Source organism: Neovison vison, chromosome 12 (genome assembly GCF_020171115.1).
Source record: "Neovison vison isolate M4711 chromosome 12, ASM_NN_V1, whole genome shotgun sequence".
NCBI classification, from domain to species: Eukaryota; Metazoa; Chordata; class Mammalia; order Carnivora; family Mustelidae; genus Neogale; species Neogale vison.
In genome coordinates, this window is record NC_058102.1 from 116282267 (window position 1) to 116298965 (window position 16699).

General features: G+C 44.0%; 1 protein-coding gene across 4 annotated transcripts in view; it reads left to right on the forward strand.

Moving 5' to 3' along the window:
* Positions 1–11937: 11937 nt before the first annotated feature.
* The window catches only part of NRP1 (neuropilin 1), a 136225-nt gene continuing 131463 nt past the window's right edge, over positions 11938–16699 (forward strand). For all 4 annotated transcript variants that reach the window (XM_044226943.1, XM_044226944.1, XM_044226945.1 and 1 more), the window contains exons 1-2: positions 11938–12316; positions 15796–15970. In XM_044226943.1, the coding sequence (XP_044082878.1) occupies positions 12244–12316; positions 15796–15970 (248 nt within the window). In that variant the 5' untranslated portion in view covers positions 11938–12243. The remainder of the gene's footprint in view (positions 12317–15795; positions 15971–16699) is intronic.

The window sequence follows — 16699 nt, forward strand, 5'->3', positions numbered from 1 at the left end:
CAAAATAAGCAGCAGGAGCTGAAATTACAGAATTGAAAATATTCCACCAGGGAAAGAAGAGGAACTAAGATATTGGGGATGTATATTTAATAGTTGTAGCCTAAGAAAGAGAAAATAAATTGGAAAAAAAAAGAAAGAAAGGAAAAAAAAAAACCGAATTAAGAAGCCTTTTTAGGTGAAACTACTAGCTAATAATACTGTCATGGGAACCTTGATAAAATGCTTACATTGCAGTCTAACAGATCCCAGAATCCTCTGATGGTCTAGGAAATCAAGTTATTGAAAACAGTGTCTTTTGTATTTAGAATGTCTTCTTTGCTGTAGGCTAAAAAAAAAAAAAATGTGTCAACGCTAGATGTTAACAATAACTAAAAGGAAAAGAAAGCAAACAAACACAAAAACCAGTCTCTTTCTTCTTCTTTTCAAATGGAAGCACCAGAGAAAACAAAAGCATAACAAGACCCTGGTACTAATCTAGTCGGAATTGAAAGGGACTTAATAAAGGTCACCATTGTAGGGAGTGCATGAACTCAACACCAAGAGGATTTGGAAGTCATTTGGCTTTGACTTAATACTGTAAAAGTGTTTGTGCTTAATTATGGAAGCCCTTGGGGGCTCTTCCTTTTCCCCTTCAAATGTGGGGAGTCATCAGTAATGGAAATTACCTGGTTGTGAGATTAAGGAAGACAATGTACTGTTCACCAACGAGGGGCCAACATGGTTCTGACAAATTACAGCCAAGACTCTCTTTTAGGGCAGCAGGATATCACTCTGGGGGATTTTTCCATCAGCCAAAGTACACCTACCTGGATCTTTGTAGATGTGACCTTCAATTAAGGCAACGATTTCCTCATTACCCATTTTCCACAGGCTTATTTTACAGAGAAGCTCCCAGGGAGCATGAAATAGGAAAACTCAGAGGGAACAAGAAAGGGGATTTTAAAATCAAGATAGTCATTTCAGCCTCAGGGGAAAAGGAGGAATGTTTTGGGAGCCTTTATAAAACTTTATTTTATTTATATTGTTTTCCAAGGACAACTTTTACTAAGGGATACGCTTGTTAAAATCACAGCAAAGGTGTGCTCTGTCAGACGAATGCAGCAGCTGTACTCGGATCCCCTCATGGTTCGGACCAGGATGACACTGAGGAACATTTTTATGTTAGCAACAAAAGCTACCTCCTGGATTTAATAATATGGGAATATCTGTGAGAGCCAACCACAGTTTAGTCAGTATGAGCCCTTCTAATATCACTATGAAGAACCAAAAATTGCCCCAGAAAATGCTCCTCTGTCAAACGCATGGTACTGCAGAGGTAGGCCTTTCAACCTCATGAGCAAGATGGTAATTAAGTTCAAGATTAATTGAAAAATAATATACCCTTGATACAGAAGCTGCAGGTAACATAAAAGGAAACCCACAAACCAAATGTGTTCTCCTTTTGTCTTCAGCTTGACCTAGAACGGGCAAGGCTCCATTATTGCTCTCCTGAAGGGAAGTGGGAACAAAGGAGCAGAAACCCAGTGTGGCACACATTCTGCTTCCACTGATAAGGGTATCCAGAAAGGCGGAGCATTTCTAGGAGCCCATGATCACAGAAATGGAAAGGCAAACAGCCTTTAACTAAAGCCTACAGCTTTAACCTGTACTTTCTCAATAAACTTTTGCTCAAATTTTTAATCTAGTTGACTCACAAGGATCCTTCATGAAGGAAGCACTTCTTTCCCTAGCTGAATAGGAATCCTGACTTGCTCTATACTTACAAGAAGTCAGGGAGAGAAGAGTTTTGGTGAGGGGTGTGTTGTTGTTTCTTTATCTTGCTTTTTCTTATGGTTTTGGTCATTCCCTGCCATTCCTCCAATAGCACTATTTTATTTTATTTTAAATTTTATTTTATTCTTCCTGAGAGCTGACAGTTTATACAGATAGGCATAGGACGCGGTCTCCAAGTCCATTTCAGAGCTTCATGGTCCATAGAATTGTGTTAGAAACACAATTCAGAAAGAAAATACACTGAGAAAGTTTTAAGTATCAGATAAGCAAAGGAGCCATTTCATGCGAGCTACTCCATGAGATGTCCTGGGGCAGCACCCCTACATTCAAGGTCTCACAGAATGTTGGATGGTGACACGCCCACTCTAATTTTAAAAAATAAAAATAAACAAAAAAACCCTGCTCTCAAAAGAGCAGAATTATCCAATGTTGCAACAGATAGGCCCTGAAAGATTACTGAATCCAATGACTCTCTTTTACAGACTGGTCACCCAGCAGGACGAGGCGATGGGTTCAGAATGGTACATAGTTGTCGTAAAATGGTAGCCTGGACCATCTGGGTCTGGACTCTCAGCACAGTGCTCTGAAATTCAGTTGAGCTTCCAGTTAACCTGCTTTCCTAGGTGAGAGTCTCCACTGTTCCCATCTCTAAGCACGTATTTCTTAAAAATTTGAAAGGGTCACGTTTTTATAAAAACAACAAACAAACAAACAACAAAAAATCTGGCACTATAAATGTGTGTGGCCTGTTCCAAATATATCTCAATATAGTCAAGTAATTCTTCTGTTCCATGAGGCTTAACACACCTCAAGCAAACATACCACACAAGATTGGCAGAAGAACATTCTGTTCCAAGTTCCTTTTATGATGTGATTGTTGTTTATTGCAAACTTCATACCGGAGTCTACCAATCATGTCACCCTAAAAACCTTTCATTTGTTGAAGAAAACAAGTTGTTTTATAAGTGATTCTTAGGCTCTGTCTTCACAGTCATCTCTCCAAAGTAAATATGTCCCAATTTCTCCCTCCAAGGCAGCTTAACACTTTGGAACCCCGGTGGTGTATTCTGACACTAGTGTGCACAGATTCTTTATTCATATCCTTATAAGGGTATCCTGGAATGTTCCTTGCCTCTTAAGCCCTCCCCACTTGGATGACATGGGCCCTGAACTCTCACCATTCTATGGGTTAAGTCTTGTGTTCTTGCAGTGATCTATTTCTCTAAAGGTCTTTGTGAAGGAGCAGGAAGAAGAGACATAAAATGCAGGGAATTCACTGAAAAGAAGGTGGAGTTAAAAATGAACTCCTTCACCTACTTTATCATTTTATTGACACTAACCCCAAATGAAGCTTGAAATGAGAACTACAGACTCACACTATCTGCCACACATGGATATTTGGGTAAAAATCTAAAAACAGGGGCACCTGGGTGGCTCAGTGAGTCAAAGCTTCTGCCTTGGGCTCAGGTCATGATCCCAGGATCCTGAGATCGAGCCCTACATCGGGCTCTCTGCTCAGCGGGGAGCCTGCTTCCTCCTCTCTCTGCCTACTTGTGATCTCTGTCAAATAAATAAATAAAAACTTTTTAAAAAAAATCTAAAAATAAAGGGAAACAAAACAAACACAATACACTGCCATCAACCCAGATAAACTCGAAGAACTGAAAGTTGTATACACTGTCACTCGAAAACAACAAACAATAACAGAAAGAATGGTCTGCCCAACAGCGGACGCCTGTGGTTTCTGGTGACCTGGGCCTCCTTCGGATTTCCTCACAGAAACCAGAGACCCTCTTATTTTTCTCTTGGAGAATTCCATCTGTCATGCGCGCTCACACTCTCATTCCCACAGCCTTGGTGGGCGAGCGACACAGGCTGACAAGATGAACCCATCCCCCCTGAAAACTGACCACTCCGGGATGGGCATAAATCCAAGTGGAGCCATCTGGATTTTATGGAAGAGAATTACATACCTTGGAAGAGAAACTACCCTATCTCTGAACACTTTCTCCTTCTGGAAAGAAGGGTTAAGCATGGAACCGCCATTAGCCTTGACACTGCCTGGAGAGTGCCTGCTGGAGAATGAAACCAGCTCAGATGAAAACACAGATATCCTGATAACGGGCACCAAATGAACCTTTGGCCCAGCTATGCCTGTGCACCTCGATTTCCCAATTATGACCATTAAATCACCTGTTTGTTTAAGCTAATCTGGTTTGACAATTGACAGCCCTGATTACCTCTCATCATGTATCCTGGAATTTATGAGATGTTTCCTTTTATACATGACAGAAAAGTTGTTATTGTCTATCTACATAATACAAGATATTCACCTGACATGATTAGGACTAATATCAACTGTAGAGATATCAGAGTTGATCTGTCTCAGATAGGTTTCTGCATAAAAGCCCAAGCCAGACAATCTCAAACCAAGGTCCAAAGAATCTTAAAAATCAATGAGACAGGAGTTTGTTTGGCAGGCAACATTAAAGTTGAATATGTTGGAGTAAATCTGAGTACAAGTTAAATCTGAGTATGTTTAACTACATCCAGTCCTTGTCTCAACATAATTCCAAGGTCTGAGATATCACATTAAAAAATTCAGAAAATGACCTATAATGGAGAAATATGCCTTTGCATACAAGACTAGAGACAATAGCACAGTATGAATTTAAGATGCCATTTGATGTATAAAACACAACCTAATGGATATTACTGTAAATTTTTAAAAGAATAAACCAATTGTGTTAAACTTATTTTATAGCTTTGTTTCTATCTTCTTTAAAACACAAATATAAATTCAAAAACGTGAGTTTCCTACAGATTATTCCATCACAGAATTGCTGCATAATCTTGCCAAATTTGAACTTTCAATGTATCTTGGTTCTTTTACCTGGCATAACAGCAAGAAATGACACGTTTAGAAGCCAGTGAGACCCAGGTCCACTTTGAAACTCTGAATGCAAATTATAAGTAGAAAGTTCTGATGGACACTTTTTTTTGTTTAACTTTACATTTCAAAACGCAAACCTATATATTTTGTCTACTCACCTATCACTAAACAACTTTACAGGCCTCAACTTTTAACACTTCGGTTATTTTCAATTTCTACAACTAAAAGTTAACGCTAAAAAAAACTGAGAAGAGAAAATGCAGGAGGGTTTCTTACTAAATATTTTTCCTTCCTGTCTACATGCTATTCTGTCCCTGCTGGGATGTTTACAATAGTTGTGCAGGAGGAGAATGTGCCTGCAAAAGGTAATAGTCTGAAGACTTTTTAACAATCCAAAAGTTCCAAAAAGTCCTGCCGAGTTTTGCATGACTTCCTCAGATCATGCAAACATTCCTCAGATCAAGCATGAGGACAAGGCCATCAAAGCAATGACTTTTGTAGCTGAAAATCAACCAGCAAGTATTAATTTATCACTTCTTACATAGGAGGCAAGGCACTTTGACAATCTGATGGTTTAGCATAATAAACTGAAGGAAAAAGGCTTTGTTGAAAATGATGTCCACTGACAAGTACTTACAAGTAAGTAGTCTACCCAATACACTGGACTGAACTTGATAGGTGGGAAATTATAGAACAACTCAAAGCAGGCAAAACAATCCCGTATGTATCTATCAAAAGTGTGTGCAATATTGTTGTTGCATCTCGACTTTACAAAATTGAAGAAACATTTTAGTTTATTTAATATGGAATATCCAATCAAGCAAGTCTGGAGGTGTGTGGTATAGGGGGAAAAGGAACATTTAAAATTCTTCTTGAGTCATCTCTGGAAGGATAAAGGACAAAGAAGAGATTGGGTGGGAGTGGACAACACTATTGCAAAGAGTTATGTGGAGGGACACTTTCCTGTACATTAATGGACACATTCATTAATTTGCTATAAATAATAGTTAGAAAATTCCTTTTTCTTCAGTCACTGTTGAGCACCTACATAAGCAAGCTTTGTTCCATGAAATAATAGCCAGTTTTTCTGGGAAAATGTGTTCCTAGCCCAAACTTGCAGCCTACAAAATTATCAAAACAATAACAACAGCTTCTCTGGTCAGTCTGCTATTCATTTCAATTACATTCCTCTCCAGAGACTTTCAATATCTCTCCCTGTTCCTCTTATCACATGAGACAGGAGAAAATGGAAGACAGTAGGAAAAAACTTCTAGAAGGGCAAACTTCCTTGCAATTATACTCATCAGCTCCTCTTTCCCTACACAGTTATCACAGAGGAGCTGTCCCTCTTCCAATCTAGGGTAAGTCTGCCCATCTGGTCTCTGTAGGGTATAATACCCCTTCCTGCCTTCTCAAGCAATTTATATCTTGATTATCTTTTCTGTGACATATGTTAAGTATCTTTCCCAGTACTATATTCTACCCATTAGCATTCAAGAATGTTCAAGGGTATCCATCTTAAAAGCAAACTAAGAAGACAAAGAACCAACCTCCCTCCACATCTCTTCCTTCCAGATCTATTGTCTGTCCCCCCCCCCCCCCCGCTTCAGTAGAAACTTTCAGAGAGAATTATCTTTGCTCATTGTCCCTATTCCCTTACCTTCTCCTCACTCACTGGTCTACTCTACTCCGGCCTCTGGCCCTGTCCCTCTAACACTCAACTGAAAAGGCTCTTGATACAGTCCCTCTCAGTAACCATCTTGCACTATACCCAATTGCATTTCAGTCCTTGTCCAACTAGGGCTCTCAACAGTATTTAACTAATTTGTCTAGCACTTCCTTTTAGAAATCTCCCTTCTACTTGACTTTTATGACAATATACTCTCCTGGTTTTCCTCCTACCTCTCCAGCTGCTCATTCTCAAAATCTTTTGTTGAGTCATCCTGACAACTCAGCCTTTAAATGTTCTTCATGGTTCTGTCTTGGTCTTCTTTTCCAATTCCCTTAGCAATTTCATCCATTCCTTCCACTGTGACTACTAAATTATTATAGTTGTATATTGTGATATCATGATATATAACTACATATCAGCAACCCAAAAATTTATATCTCCAATCCAAACCACTCCTCTGTATTCCTACCTCACTTGATTCTCTCGAAGATATGAAACACTAAATCTAGATCAGATCAGACTCATGATCTTTCTTCCACACTAGCCTTCTAGAGTCCCTTGCCTATTTAAAGGCTACTACCACCACCCACCAGGTTATGAAACCCAGAACCTCAGGGGTTGTCCTTGGCCACACCCTCTCCTTCGCAGGCACATCCATCTCACCATCTACCCTATTGATTATCACTTATAAATACACCAGAAATACATTGTTCCCAACCTCTACTGCTACGATCCTTGTTCATGTTCATATTTACATCTGCCATAGTCACTTCCTAACTTCACTTCTTCCCTTGTTCTACTCATAACCCATTCTCCATGTAGCAGCTGAAGTCATCTGATCAGAATACAAAATAAAACTGAATTCTGTTAGGATACTTTGACAATTCTTTTACTCTTTTTAAAGATTGCTATTTATTCATTTGCCAGAGAGAGAGAGAGAGAGATTGAGAGCACAAGTAGAGGTAGCAACAGGCAGAGAGAGAAGGAGAAGCAGGCTCCCCACTGAGCAGGGAGCTCAATGCAATATTCCATTCCAGAACCCTGGGATCATGACCTGAGCTGAAAGCAGCAGCTTAACCCACTGAGCCACCCAGATGTCCCTAAATTTGACAATTCTTAACTGTGGGTTTGTGTTGTTTCATTGGTTGTTTTGCTGTTTTGGTCTTTGTGTTAAATTTTACAATTATTTTTTACTCATTTTGTTCAAAATTCCTTAAAATTTTAGTTCTTTTCCTAAAACTATAATCAAATGTTAACAGAGAGCTACTTCTCTGTTTGATTACTCAAATTATACTTTATAGATCCTCCTATTTAAAACAGTCCTTTGGAAATATTGAATATGTTCTCTCTAATGATGTTTTTATTGGTCTGATGGGTGTTTCTATTGGTTATTATCATCTTAACTTTCCTAATTAAAAAGTAATTAAATGAAGGCAGAATAACCTAAGATGGTTCTTTCACACAAATAAAAATATGCATTTTCAAATTCTAGCCCTAACCTCTAACACCAAAAAATGTTTGGAATCCACTAATACTATGTAAATTTTGGCATTGTTTTCCTGCATCTTAATATTATTGTACATGCTTCAATACAAAAGCTCCATATGATAACTTTGTTCCAAATGTTAGATGGTAGTATTTTCTCCAATATTTGAAAAAATTTGTGAGATTTATTTACATTAGAGAGAGAGGAGAGAGAATGTGGGGAGAAGAGAAAGTCTCAAACTGACTCAGGTTGAACAGGGAGCCCCAAGTGGGGCTCAATCTCCTAATCCTAAAATCAGGACTTTAGCCCAAACCAAGAGTGGGAGGCTTAACCGACTATGCCCCCCAGCTACCCAAGCAGACGTGTCATTTTTAATAGAAATTTTAAAAATAATAATAGGGGCTCCTGGCTGGCTAAAGAAGAGCATGTGACTCTTGATCTGGGGGTTGTGACACCAAGCCCCACACTGGGTCTAGTGATTACTAAGAATAAATAACCTTTAAAAAATAAAATAATAGTATTTTAATTTAAATTTTGATTTTTAATCTTTCCCCAGTTTCACTTCTCCCATTTTTCTTTTTCAAATGTAGGTTAGCTCCTACTAAAAATATGTTGTTTTATTGCTTTTCTGAAATATGTGGGTTTGATGCTTTAAAAAACTTGACTAGACTTGATATAGTTTTGAAATACCAACCTCAATCTCCATATTGCATCAACCTGAAATACTTTGAGGAAGTTAGTGGCTCAAATGGCCCTCTGGGAGCAATGGATCTCATCTCATTTCTGACAAATTGATGAGAGCTTGATAAAAAGAACCTAACATTTACCATCGAGTCTATTCTTAATGATGGACAACGATTTCAGTCCTTCTCTGAAGGTCTGAGCGCCTTATTCCTGCCGCAGCTCTGCATGGATGTCTATGGGACTGGGGCTTGCCCACCCAAGGCCAGGACTGGCATTCTGGAAGTGTGCTCCATGAATCTTCCCTTCAGTGGAACTGGGTCCTATCTAGTCTGGGGATTTGTGATGTCAGGAAGAGTGATGTGTTCGTAAGATCAAAATAAAATCAACCTAGGAACACTGCCAAATTCTTCCTCTGTCTATCACTTATTCTCATATAAAGGTCGGTCTGTCTCCCGTGCTGGAGAATTGCAGAAATCTAAGACTGACCCTTTTTAGCACTTAGCGGAATCGAAGGCAGAGGAAAGAGGTTGTTAGCAAGGACAATTTGCTCTGTACCAACCCACTAGCCGGCAATTATCAATCAGTGAGGTAGGGCTCCATTACCCAGTACCGTGGAGAAACTAAGAAGCCTAGAAAAGCCTCAGATCAGATAAGACCAGAAAAATCAGAGGCAGAACTTAAATTCGGTATTTCCCTCACAGTACATAGTGCAGGTCTTATTAGTTGGTTGGAGAAAGCCTGGCAAAAGTGCTCAGACGGTGAGCAAGAAGGCAGACGGGGGTTTCCTGCGTGTTGACAAACTGGAGGAGCCCTTCCCGGGAAGGGCGGAAAGGGAGCCAGAGGGACAGAGGTTGCGGAGTGGGGGGCAATCCCTCTCTGAGTGCCTGATCCGGTGGCTTTATTTGTTAGCGTGGTGGGTCCAGGCTCGGAAATGCACACTCAGCAGGGAAAGGGGAAGGGAGATTGGCGGCAGTTTTATAAAAACAATACAGCTCAAGTCTCCCGCGTGTGCCCCCTCGCTCACCCCGCCGAGGCACAGTCGGGTCAAAAACGGCTCCCTGGAGTGAGTGCGGCCCCCTAGCTCCCAGTAGGAAGAAGGCGGGTATTTGTGACTCTAGGACGCCCTGACCGCTGCACACACCCCCATTCCCCTTCTCTGTCAACCCGCCAGTTATAAGAGGCGCCTCTCTCTCTGAGCCTTGGACTGAGGTCGCTCGGGGTCATCCTAAATCTGATGATGCGGCTCAGCCCCCCGCAGCTAGGGACTGGGGGCGGGGGGTGCGCTGGAGGCAGAGAGGACGCGGGGAGGAGGCGACTTGCGCCCGTCGGAGCCCAGAGCTGGGGTTTCCCTCGCAGCGCTTGCTCCCCCGGGTCTGCGCTGGGCGCGGCTGGCGCCCGGGTCTTGCCTCCCGCCCGCCCGCCCGCACGCCGCCGACGGGGCCAGGACTCTGGGCTGCCAGCGGCCCCGCCACCGTCCCTTCCGCTCGCCCCAAGCATTTGATTGCCAGCCTCGAAGTACCACCTCCCCACCCAGCGCCTCCCGGCGTCCGAGAGCAGAGACCCGGGAAACTGGTGAGGGAAAAGAGGAGCCCGGGGGCAGGGCCCACTGGGCGCCAGGGGGCCGGGTCTCCGGCTTGGAGGCGGGAGCTCCCCGCGAGCGGGGAACCGGAGAGAGAGCGCGGCGAGCGCGGGCGCCGCGGGTGCACCTCCGCCCTGCGCCGGGCCCGCCCGCATCCCCCAGGGGCGCGCGTCATAGCGCCCAGCCGGGCCCGCGCGCCTCGGGCTGCCCTTCTCCCGTCCCGCCCTTAGTTCTTCCGCCAAAACCCTTGACCAGGGTCTCCTTGCCAACATTCTTAAATGTCTTTTGCCAGCTCTTTGCGCCAGGTAGGAATAAGGCTCTGCTTTCGGGGTGTGCACATAAACGCCAATTCCCAGAAGGTGTAGCGACCTTTTCACCTTCCCCACGAACTCCTTGGGAGGGGGTCCACGGCCATTTACCCTCTGAAGGGCCAGACCGTTTCTGGCCGAAACCTGTTTGTTCCCTGAAATGTCTTTGCTATTCATATCCTCAGAGGCTTCTCGGAAAGCCCCTGGGGGTGGAACTGGGGGGCATCCAGCTCACAGTGAGGACGCGCCGCCGTGGGAGGTGGGGGAAGACAGGAGCTAGAGGTCTGGCGTGACAATTGCCTGTGGCCTGAGGTGGGCATTGTGCGACCCCTGCCAAGAGCCCTCCTCCCCCGCCGCTGTTCTCCCTACCCCGAGAGGCACCGAAACAGAGGCGACTGGACCCCTAATTGCCACCTCCCCCCCAACAACACCTGGGCTCCAGAGAGACGTGAGACAGGGCGGGGTCGGGCGACGGCTGCCCCCTAGCTGGAAGGCGCATCACCTCCCACCCTCCCGCTTTTCCTCTGTCCCAGAGGAGAGGGCCCCAAATCTCGGTTAACAATGGAGCCACCGGTGTGCGGCGGGCACCCGGGCACGACCGGCGCCCGCCAGCGCGCCCCGCTACGGGGCAGAGAGGCGGAGCGCAGCTGCAGCCCAGCCTCGCCCGATCGAGTGGTCTGACTCTGCTTCACGCGGCAGCGACGCTGTCGACCCTCGCCCGGCTCTGTGGTGGCGCCCACCGCTCCAGCCTAGCTTTCCCGGGTCTCCCCCGTCCCGGCCCCGAGCGTCAGGGGTGCCCCGCTGCTCTCTGCCCCGGGTCTCGGACCCGCACTGCCGGAGTGACGCGGCTGGCCCCGCGCTCCTCGCCGCCGCGGGCCGGGGATTTGGAGTTGTGGGAAGCCCCAGCCGTCTCCCCGGCGCGCCGCCTCTTGGCTGGCGGCTGGATCCCGGAGATCCTCCGCGGAGCTGCGGGTCTCTCCCCCCTCCCCGGGTCCTGAGCGAGCACGCAGAGGTAGGCTAGCCCGACCCAGTCGCTGGCACCGACCTCGCAGCCTCCTCTCCAAACACACCCCCACACCCACACGCCCTGGGGCGCAGACCCCCTACGCCTCCCTTCCCGCGGAGATCCTGCAGGGCCTTCAGGGGAGACGGACAGACAGACGGGAAAGCACACGGAGGCAAACTTGTTCCTCCCAGTCTCCTGTCAGGCAATTACTGGCGAGCCTGTGCCGGCAGAGGGGAGGGAGGAAGCGAGGGAAGGGCTCCAGAAGGGGAGGGGGAGGAGGGAGGAGGTGGGGAAGGAGGGGGTGCAGTTGGTGAAACTCCTCTGTCTCTCGCTCATCTTTTCATTGCTTGCTCCTCTCCTTCGCGCAGACACCCCGGACCTCCCCTGGGCGCCAGCTCCTCGGCTCCAACGGGTCCAGAAACAAGCCGGATTTTTTTTTTTTTTTTTTTTTTTCTTTCTGGAAATTGGCTTTGGTGTGTTTCCCTCCCTCCCTCCTCCTCCGGCTACCCCCCCTCCTTTTTTTTTTTTTTTTTTTTTTTTTTTTTTTTTTTTTTTGAGACATGGCCCGGGCAGTGGCTCCTGGAAGAGGAACAAGTGTGGGAAAAGAGAGAGGAAACCGGAGCTAAATGACAGGATGCAGGCGACTTGAGACACAAAAAGAGAAGCATTTCTCTCGGATCAAGGCATTGCCTCGCTGCTCTCTTTTCTCCAAGACGGACTGAGGATTTTACAGCTCTAGGCGGAGTTGAAGCTCTGCAGATTGTTTAGATTCCCCCTTTGCTCTATTTTCCGCCGCACGTTCTCGTTCTCCCGCGTCCGCCTGGGGATCCGGCGAAGGGAGAATGGAGAGGGGGCTGCCGCTCCTCTGCGCCGCGCTCGCCGTCGCCCTCGCCCCGGCCAGCGCTTTTCGCAACGGTAAGTGACAGGCGGAGGCGCGTGTGACAGCGCGGCGGCCCGGCTCCCCGGTTGCCGGCGACCGGCCGGGGTTCGCCTTCCCGCCCCAGCCGCGGGGCTCACGCAGAGCCGCCGGGGTGAGCCCGCAATAGCCACCTCCCGGGCGAATGAAACTTTTGTCCAGGAGGAGAAATAAAGAAATAAGATCAGTGGGCTTAGGGCAGGGAAGATTTCAAGTCCACTGCCTCCCTTCTGAAGTTGGTTGTTTGGTTATGGGGGTTTTCCTAGCTCTGTTACACGGCAGAGCTGCCTACCTTCTATGATCAGCACACCAATTATCTTAATAATGTTTCCTCCCAAAGGCAATTAGATGAGACTCCCTTTCAAAAATTTGATGGCTGTTGAAAGTTAATGAACACTTTACCAGGAGAACTTCCTGGTTCTTTTGCAGCTCTTCGAAACCATTTCCTCTGGTGGGTGCCTGCAAGGGATAGCGGTTTTTTTTTTGTTGTTTTTTTTTTGGTGGATGGAACTCCCTCCTCCGCCTTTGCAAATCGCCTCTAATGTGTCAGAAGTATGAATGAAAGTTACATAGTGTCAATGAAGGAATCTGATATATACACTATAAAACACCAGGATATCTAAAAAACCCTAATCTAGTTGCAGCTTCCACTTAGCTTTTAAAACCACTCACTGTTAAGTAAATGAAAGACTGCTGGGTTATAAACAGTATCCCCTAACCTAAATAATGTATTTTAAAATGTGATCTGGTTGTAGGCATGTTTAACTTACACTTTAAGTAGGCGAAGGCAAGGGTATGAAATTATCTTTACAGTAAGTCTTCAGCAATTATTATTAACTAATTATCAAATATTTACTTTTGTCTGGCTTAGATTTCAATCAAAGTAATTAGAAGAAAAGAACACCCACTACTAACTGTGGTATATTGTTTTAATAAGAGACCACAAGTGGAGGGGTTCCTACCAAGAGGAATTTAAATCACATCTTTATGATGGAAGTTAATCTCTCTAATATGCTTTTTGGAGGTTTTGTGATTGAAGCAATAGATTTCCCCCCAATAGCTACCAAGCGGTGTTCTAAAAGATATGCTCAGAGGCAACTCACGCACGTACACACACGCACACACACACACACACACTGTGAATGTGGAGTTCAATTTATTAATGAACCTGAGTTGGTGGCATCTTTCTCTAATCTGGCAAAGGATGAAACAACATTCTCCTCCAATTGGAAGAGGTCAAGTGGTTAGACTTTAGAAATTACAGGAACCCAACCTCTGCCCTCTACAAGTCCTGAGATTAAATCCATAGTCTGGATGGTCACAGGAGGGATTTGAAACCTAATGCAAATAGCTTCCAGACTTTAGGTTGTGAACTGCATGTATATGTATATGTATATGTATATGAACATACACACACACACACACACACACACAAACACACACACACATATATATGAAATACATTTTTAAATTTTCTTAGCGGAAGTCTGGGGAATGTTGAGAACCTGAGCCTCCGTCTGTGAGCTTGTCTGGGTAAGGCCATGTTGGTATGATTGCAGTGACCAGAGCCAGTAAAATGCTTCTGTGACACAGCAGACCTCTTAAAGCCATGTCCACCTCCTTGGAGTACCAGTGTCTGCTAAATTAATTCATTAACCTTATTTAGGTCTAATGGTCCAGAGTCATTAGAAATTGCTCTTTCTTAATCAACTGTTAGAGAGATGTAACAGAGCCAGAGAGTCTAGCAGTCCACATTATCTTATTACACTGTCACTTTCTCAGAAGTCACAGATTAAAGAGCTCTGGTGTGGTACCAACTCCACCTAAATGTCTTCTGAAGTGGCTCGTGGAGTGACTAGAAGCAGTGCTGTTTTATTTCACTCCTCTAACGGATGCCAGACTCTGCCATGATGTTTGTACAGAGCTGGAGGAAACTTAATGAGATGGGGTCACTCTCCAAGTTTTCTGCACATTTAGAATAATGGAAGAGCCTCGGTAGAATCACGTAACAGAGGCCAATGTGATCATTAGTTGAGATTCCGAACTCCAGTTGCAACATTTCTTCTTGGCAAATCTTAAGCTTTTAAAAGCCAAGGCAAAGGAAACCAGCATAAGGGGACCCCCAGGTCTAAGAAACATGGTCAGAAACATCTAGCAATTGAGAAAAACAATATGATTTATACTGTCTTCTTTTTAATTTATGGCAAATGATTTCTGTAATGCATGTAGCTTTATGCATTTTTGATGGGCACTTCATCTTTCATTTCCATTTGACCTGGTTTTCCTGTAATAAAATTCTGTAGATTTATAAATTCATGCTGAGAGCAAAGAATGCCATTCTCTTTCCACAGGGAATCTATTAGATGCAATATTAAAATCTATATATACCATTACTGAAAATTTGTGATTGATAGGCTTATATATTTCACTGCTTTCATACCTATTCCTCTTATATAGTTTATGCACCAAATTTTTATTGCTTAAAATTAAGCATCAATAAATGTGGCAGCATTTCAGGCTGAGACTCTCCAGCATGAAATCCATCATAAAAAGTGACAATGAGAATCTACACTGAACAATAAAGCAGCCCAGTGACTGGTTTATTTGGCTCTCAGTGAATCACTTCAGCATTTGGGTTTTTGGAAATGAAGGCTCAAAACCAGTCAGCTCACCTTTCCCAGAACGTGAGACCATGGCTTACCATATATGATACCCAGTCCTCAGTGTGGTGGGTTTTGGTCCCCCACCCCAACATTTAGGTAATTAGAATTAATGCTGTGTGGCTATTTTGCTTTCTGCCCAGTTGCTTTGATCTGGTCTCTAAGACTGAACAACTTTCCGTGGAGCAGTAGAGCGGAATTATTTCTGCTTCACCAAATACACTTTGTTCTCTGTTGATCTGGATCTCCAGAGCACAGATAACTCAAAATCACTTAGATTTATGGGCAGATAAAACAACAACACAAAAGGTTTGGCTTTAAGCCAATCGAAGTCTTGGATGACAATCCCCACTGATCAATGACATAGACCAGGCTTATCATCAAAAAGCCACACAAGGGGTCAAATAGCTTCTTTTAGTCACCTTCCACTCAGAACTTGCTACTTAATGCGATTACACTTCTTGGGGGATAATTAAGTCTAGCAGAAGCTCCCTGGGGACCATGTTAACATCTATTGAGAGGATTTAATGTTTTTAATGCTAGAAGACCTTTTTCTTGGGAAAGAAACTTTGGTGGAGGGTGGTACGGTAGAGTCCTGTCACCTGTCAGGTCTCAGTCTCCTTCCCCCCACCTCCAAGCTAACCTTTCTGGGATCAAAGAATGTTCCTGGGCGGTGGGGTTGTATCAACGCCACCTGAACGACCCACAGGGAGTTTCCCTAAAAAGTTATGGAATAATAACCAGTAATTTATATATAAGGCTAGAGCACTGAAGTGGTTGTCAGGGAAAGATTTACCAAATTGTTGTTTTTATTACAGATAAGTGTGGCGATACGATAAAAATTGAAAGCCCCGGGTACCTTACGTCTCCTGGTTATCCTCATTCTTATCACCCAAGTGAAAAATGTGAATGGCTGATTCAGGCTCCCGACCCATACCAGAGAATTATGATCAACTTCAACCCTCACTTTGATTTGGAGGACAGAGACTGCAAGTAAGTGAGCAAGTATTTGAACAGGGCCCCACACCGCCATCTAGTGGTCATGGATGTCTAAGGGGGAGAAAGTCTGTGCCTACAGTATGGAATATAAATGGATCCAGGAGGGATTCTAATCTAGGCCAGATCATATGTCAATGGTATGGAAATTAAATTATGTTAAGCGATTTCTAAGTTCCCCAAACTAGGAATATTATGTTGAAATGTATAATCCCTCATATTCTTTTTCCTGTTAACACTTTTGTTTTCGGAACTCTTTTGTTAAGAAGCGTGTCTATATGCTTCTTTTTTTTTTTTTTCTTTATTTTTTTCCCCCTGCAAAGGGGAAGAACCAGAAACCCGAACTTTCACTCAAGTTTTTATTAAATATTGTGGGTCACTAGCATATATATCATCAACAGATGGTGAGGTTGGCTATTTTTTAACAAATCTCTGACACATTTTGTGATTTAAGGACTGTGGCTTACTGAGTTCGACATGACAAAAGCAAATTGTCATTGAATAAAAATGAGGCATAGAGTATAAATGAGATGGGGTTTTTTTTTTAGTAGATTAATGATTGAAAGTCTTATGGAAAATTCAAAAAAATGGTTAATGCACAATGAATACAATGGGACTCAAATATAAATTTGTATTTCATCCACCTGCTTTAGCCTTGTTAACTCCTTCTAGTGTTAAGTAATTAAGCATCAACTTATGCCAGATTTCATTATTACGAAAACATTC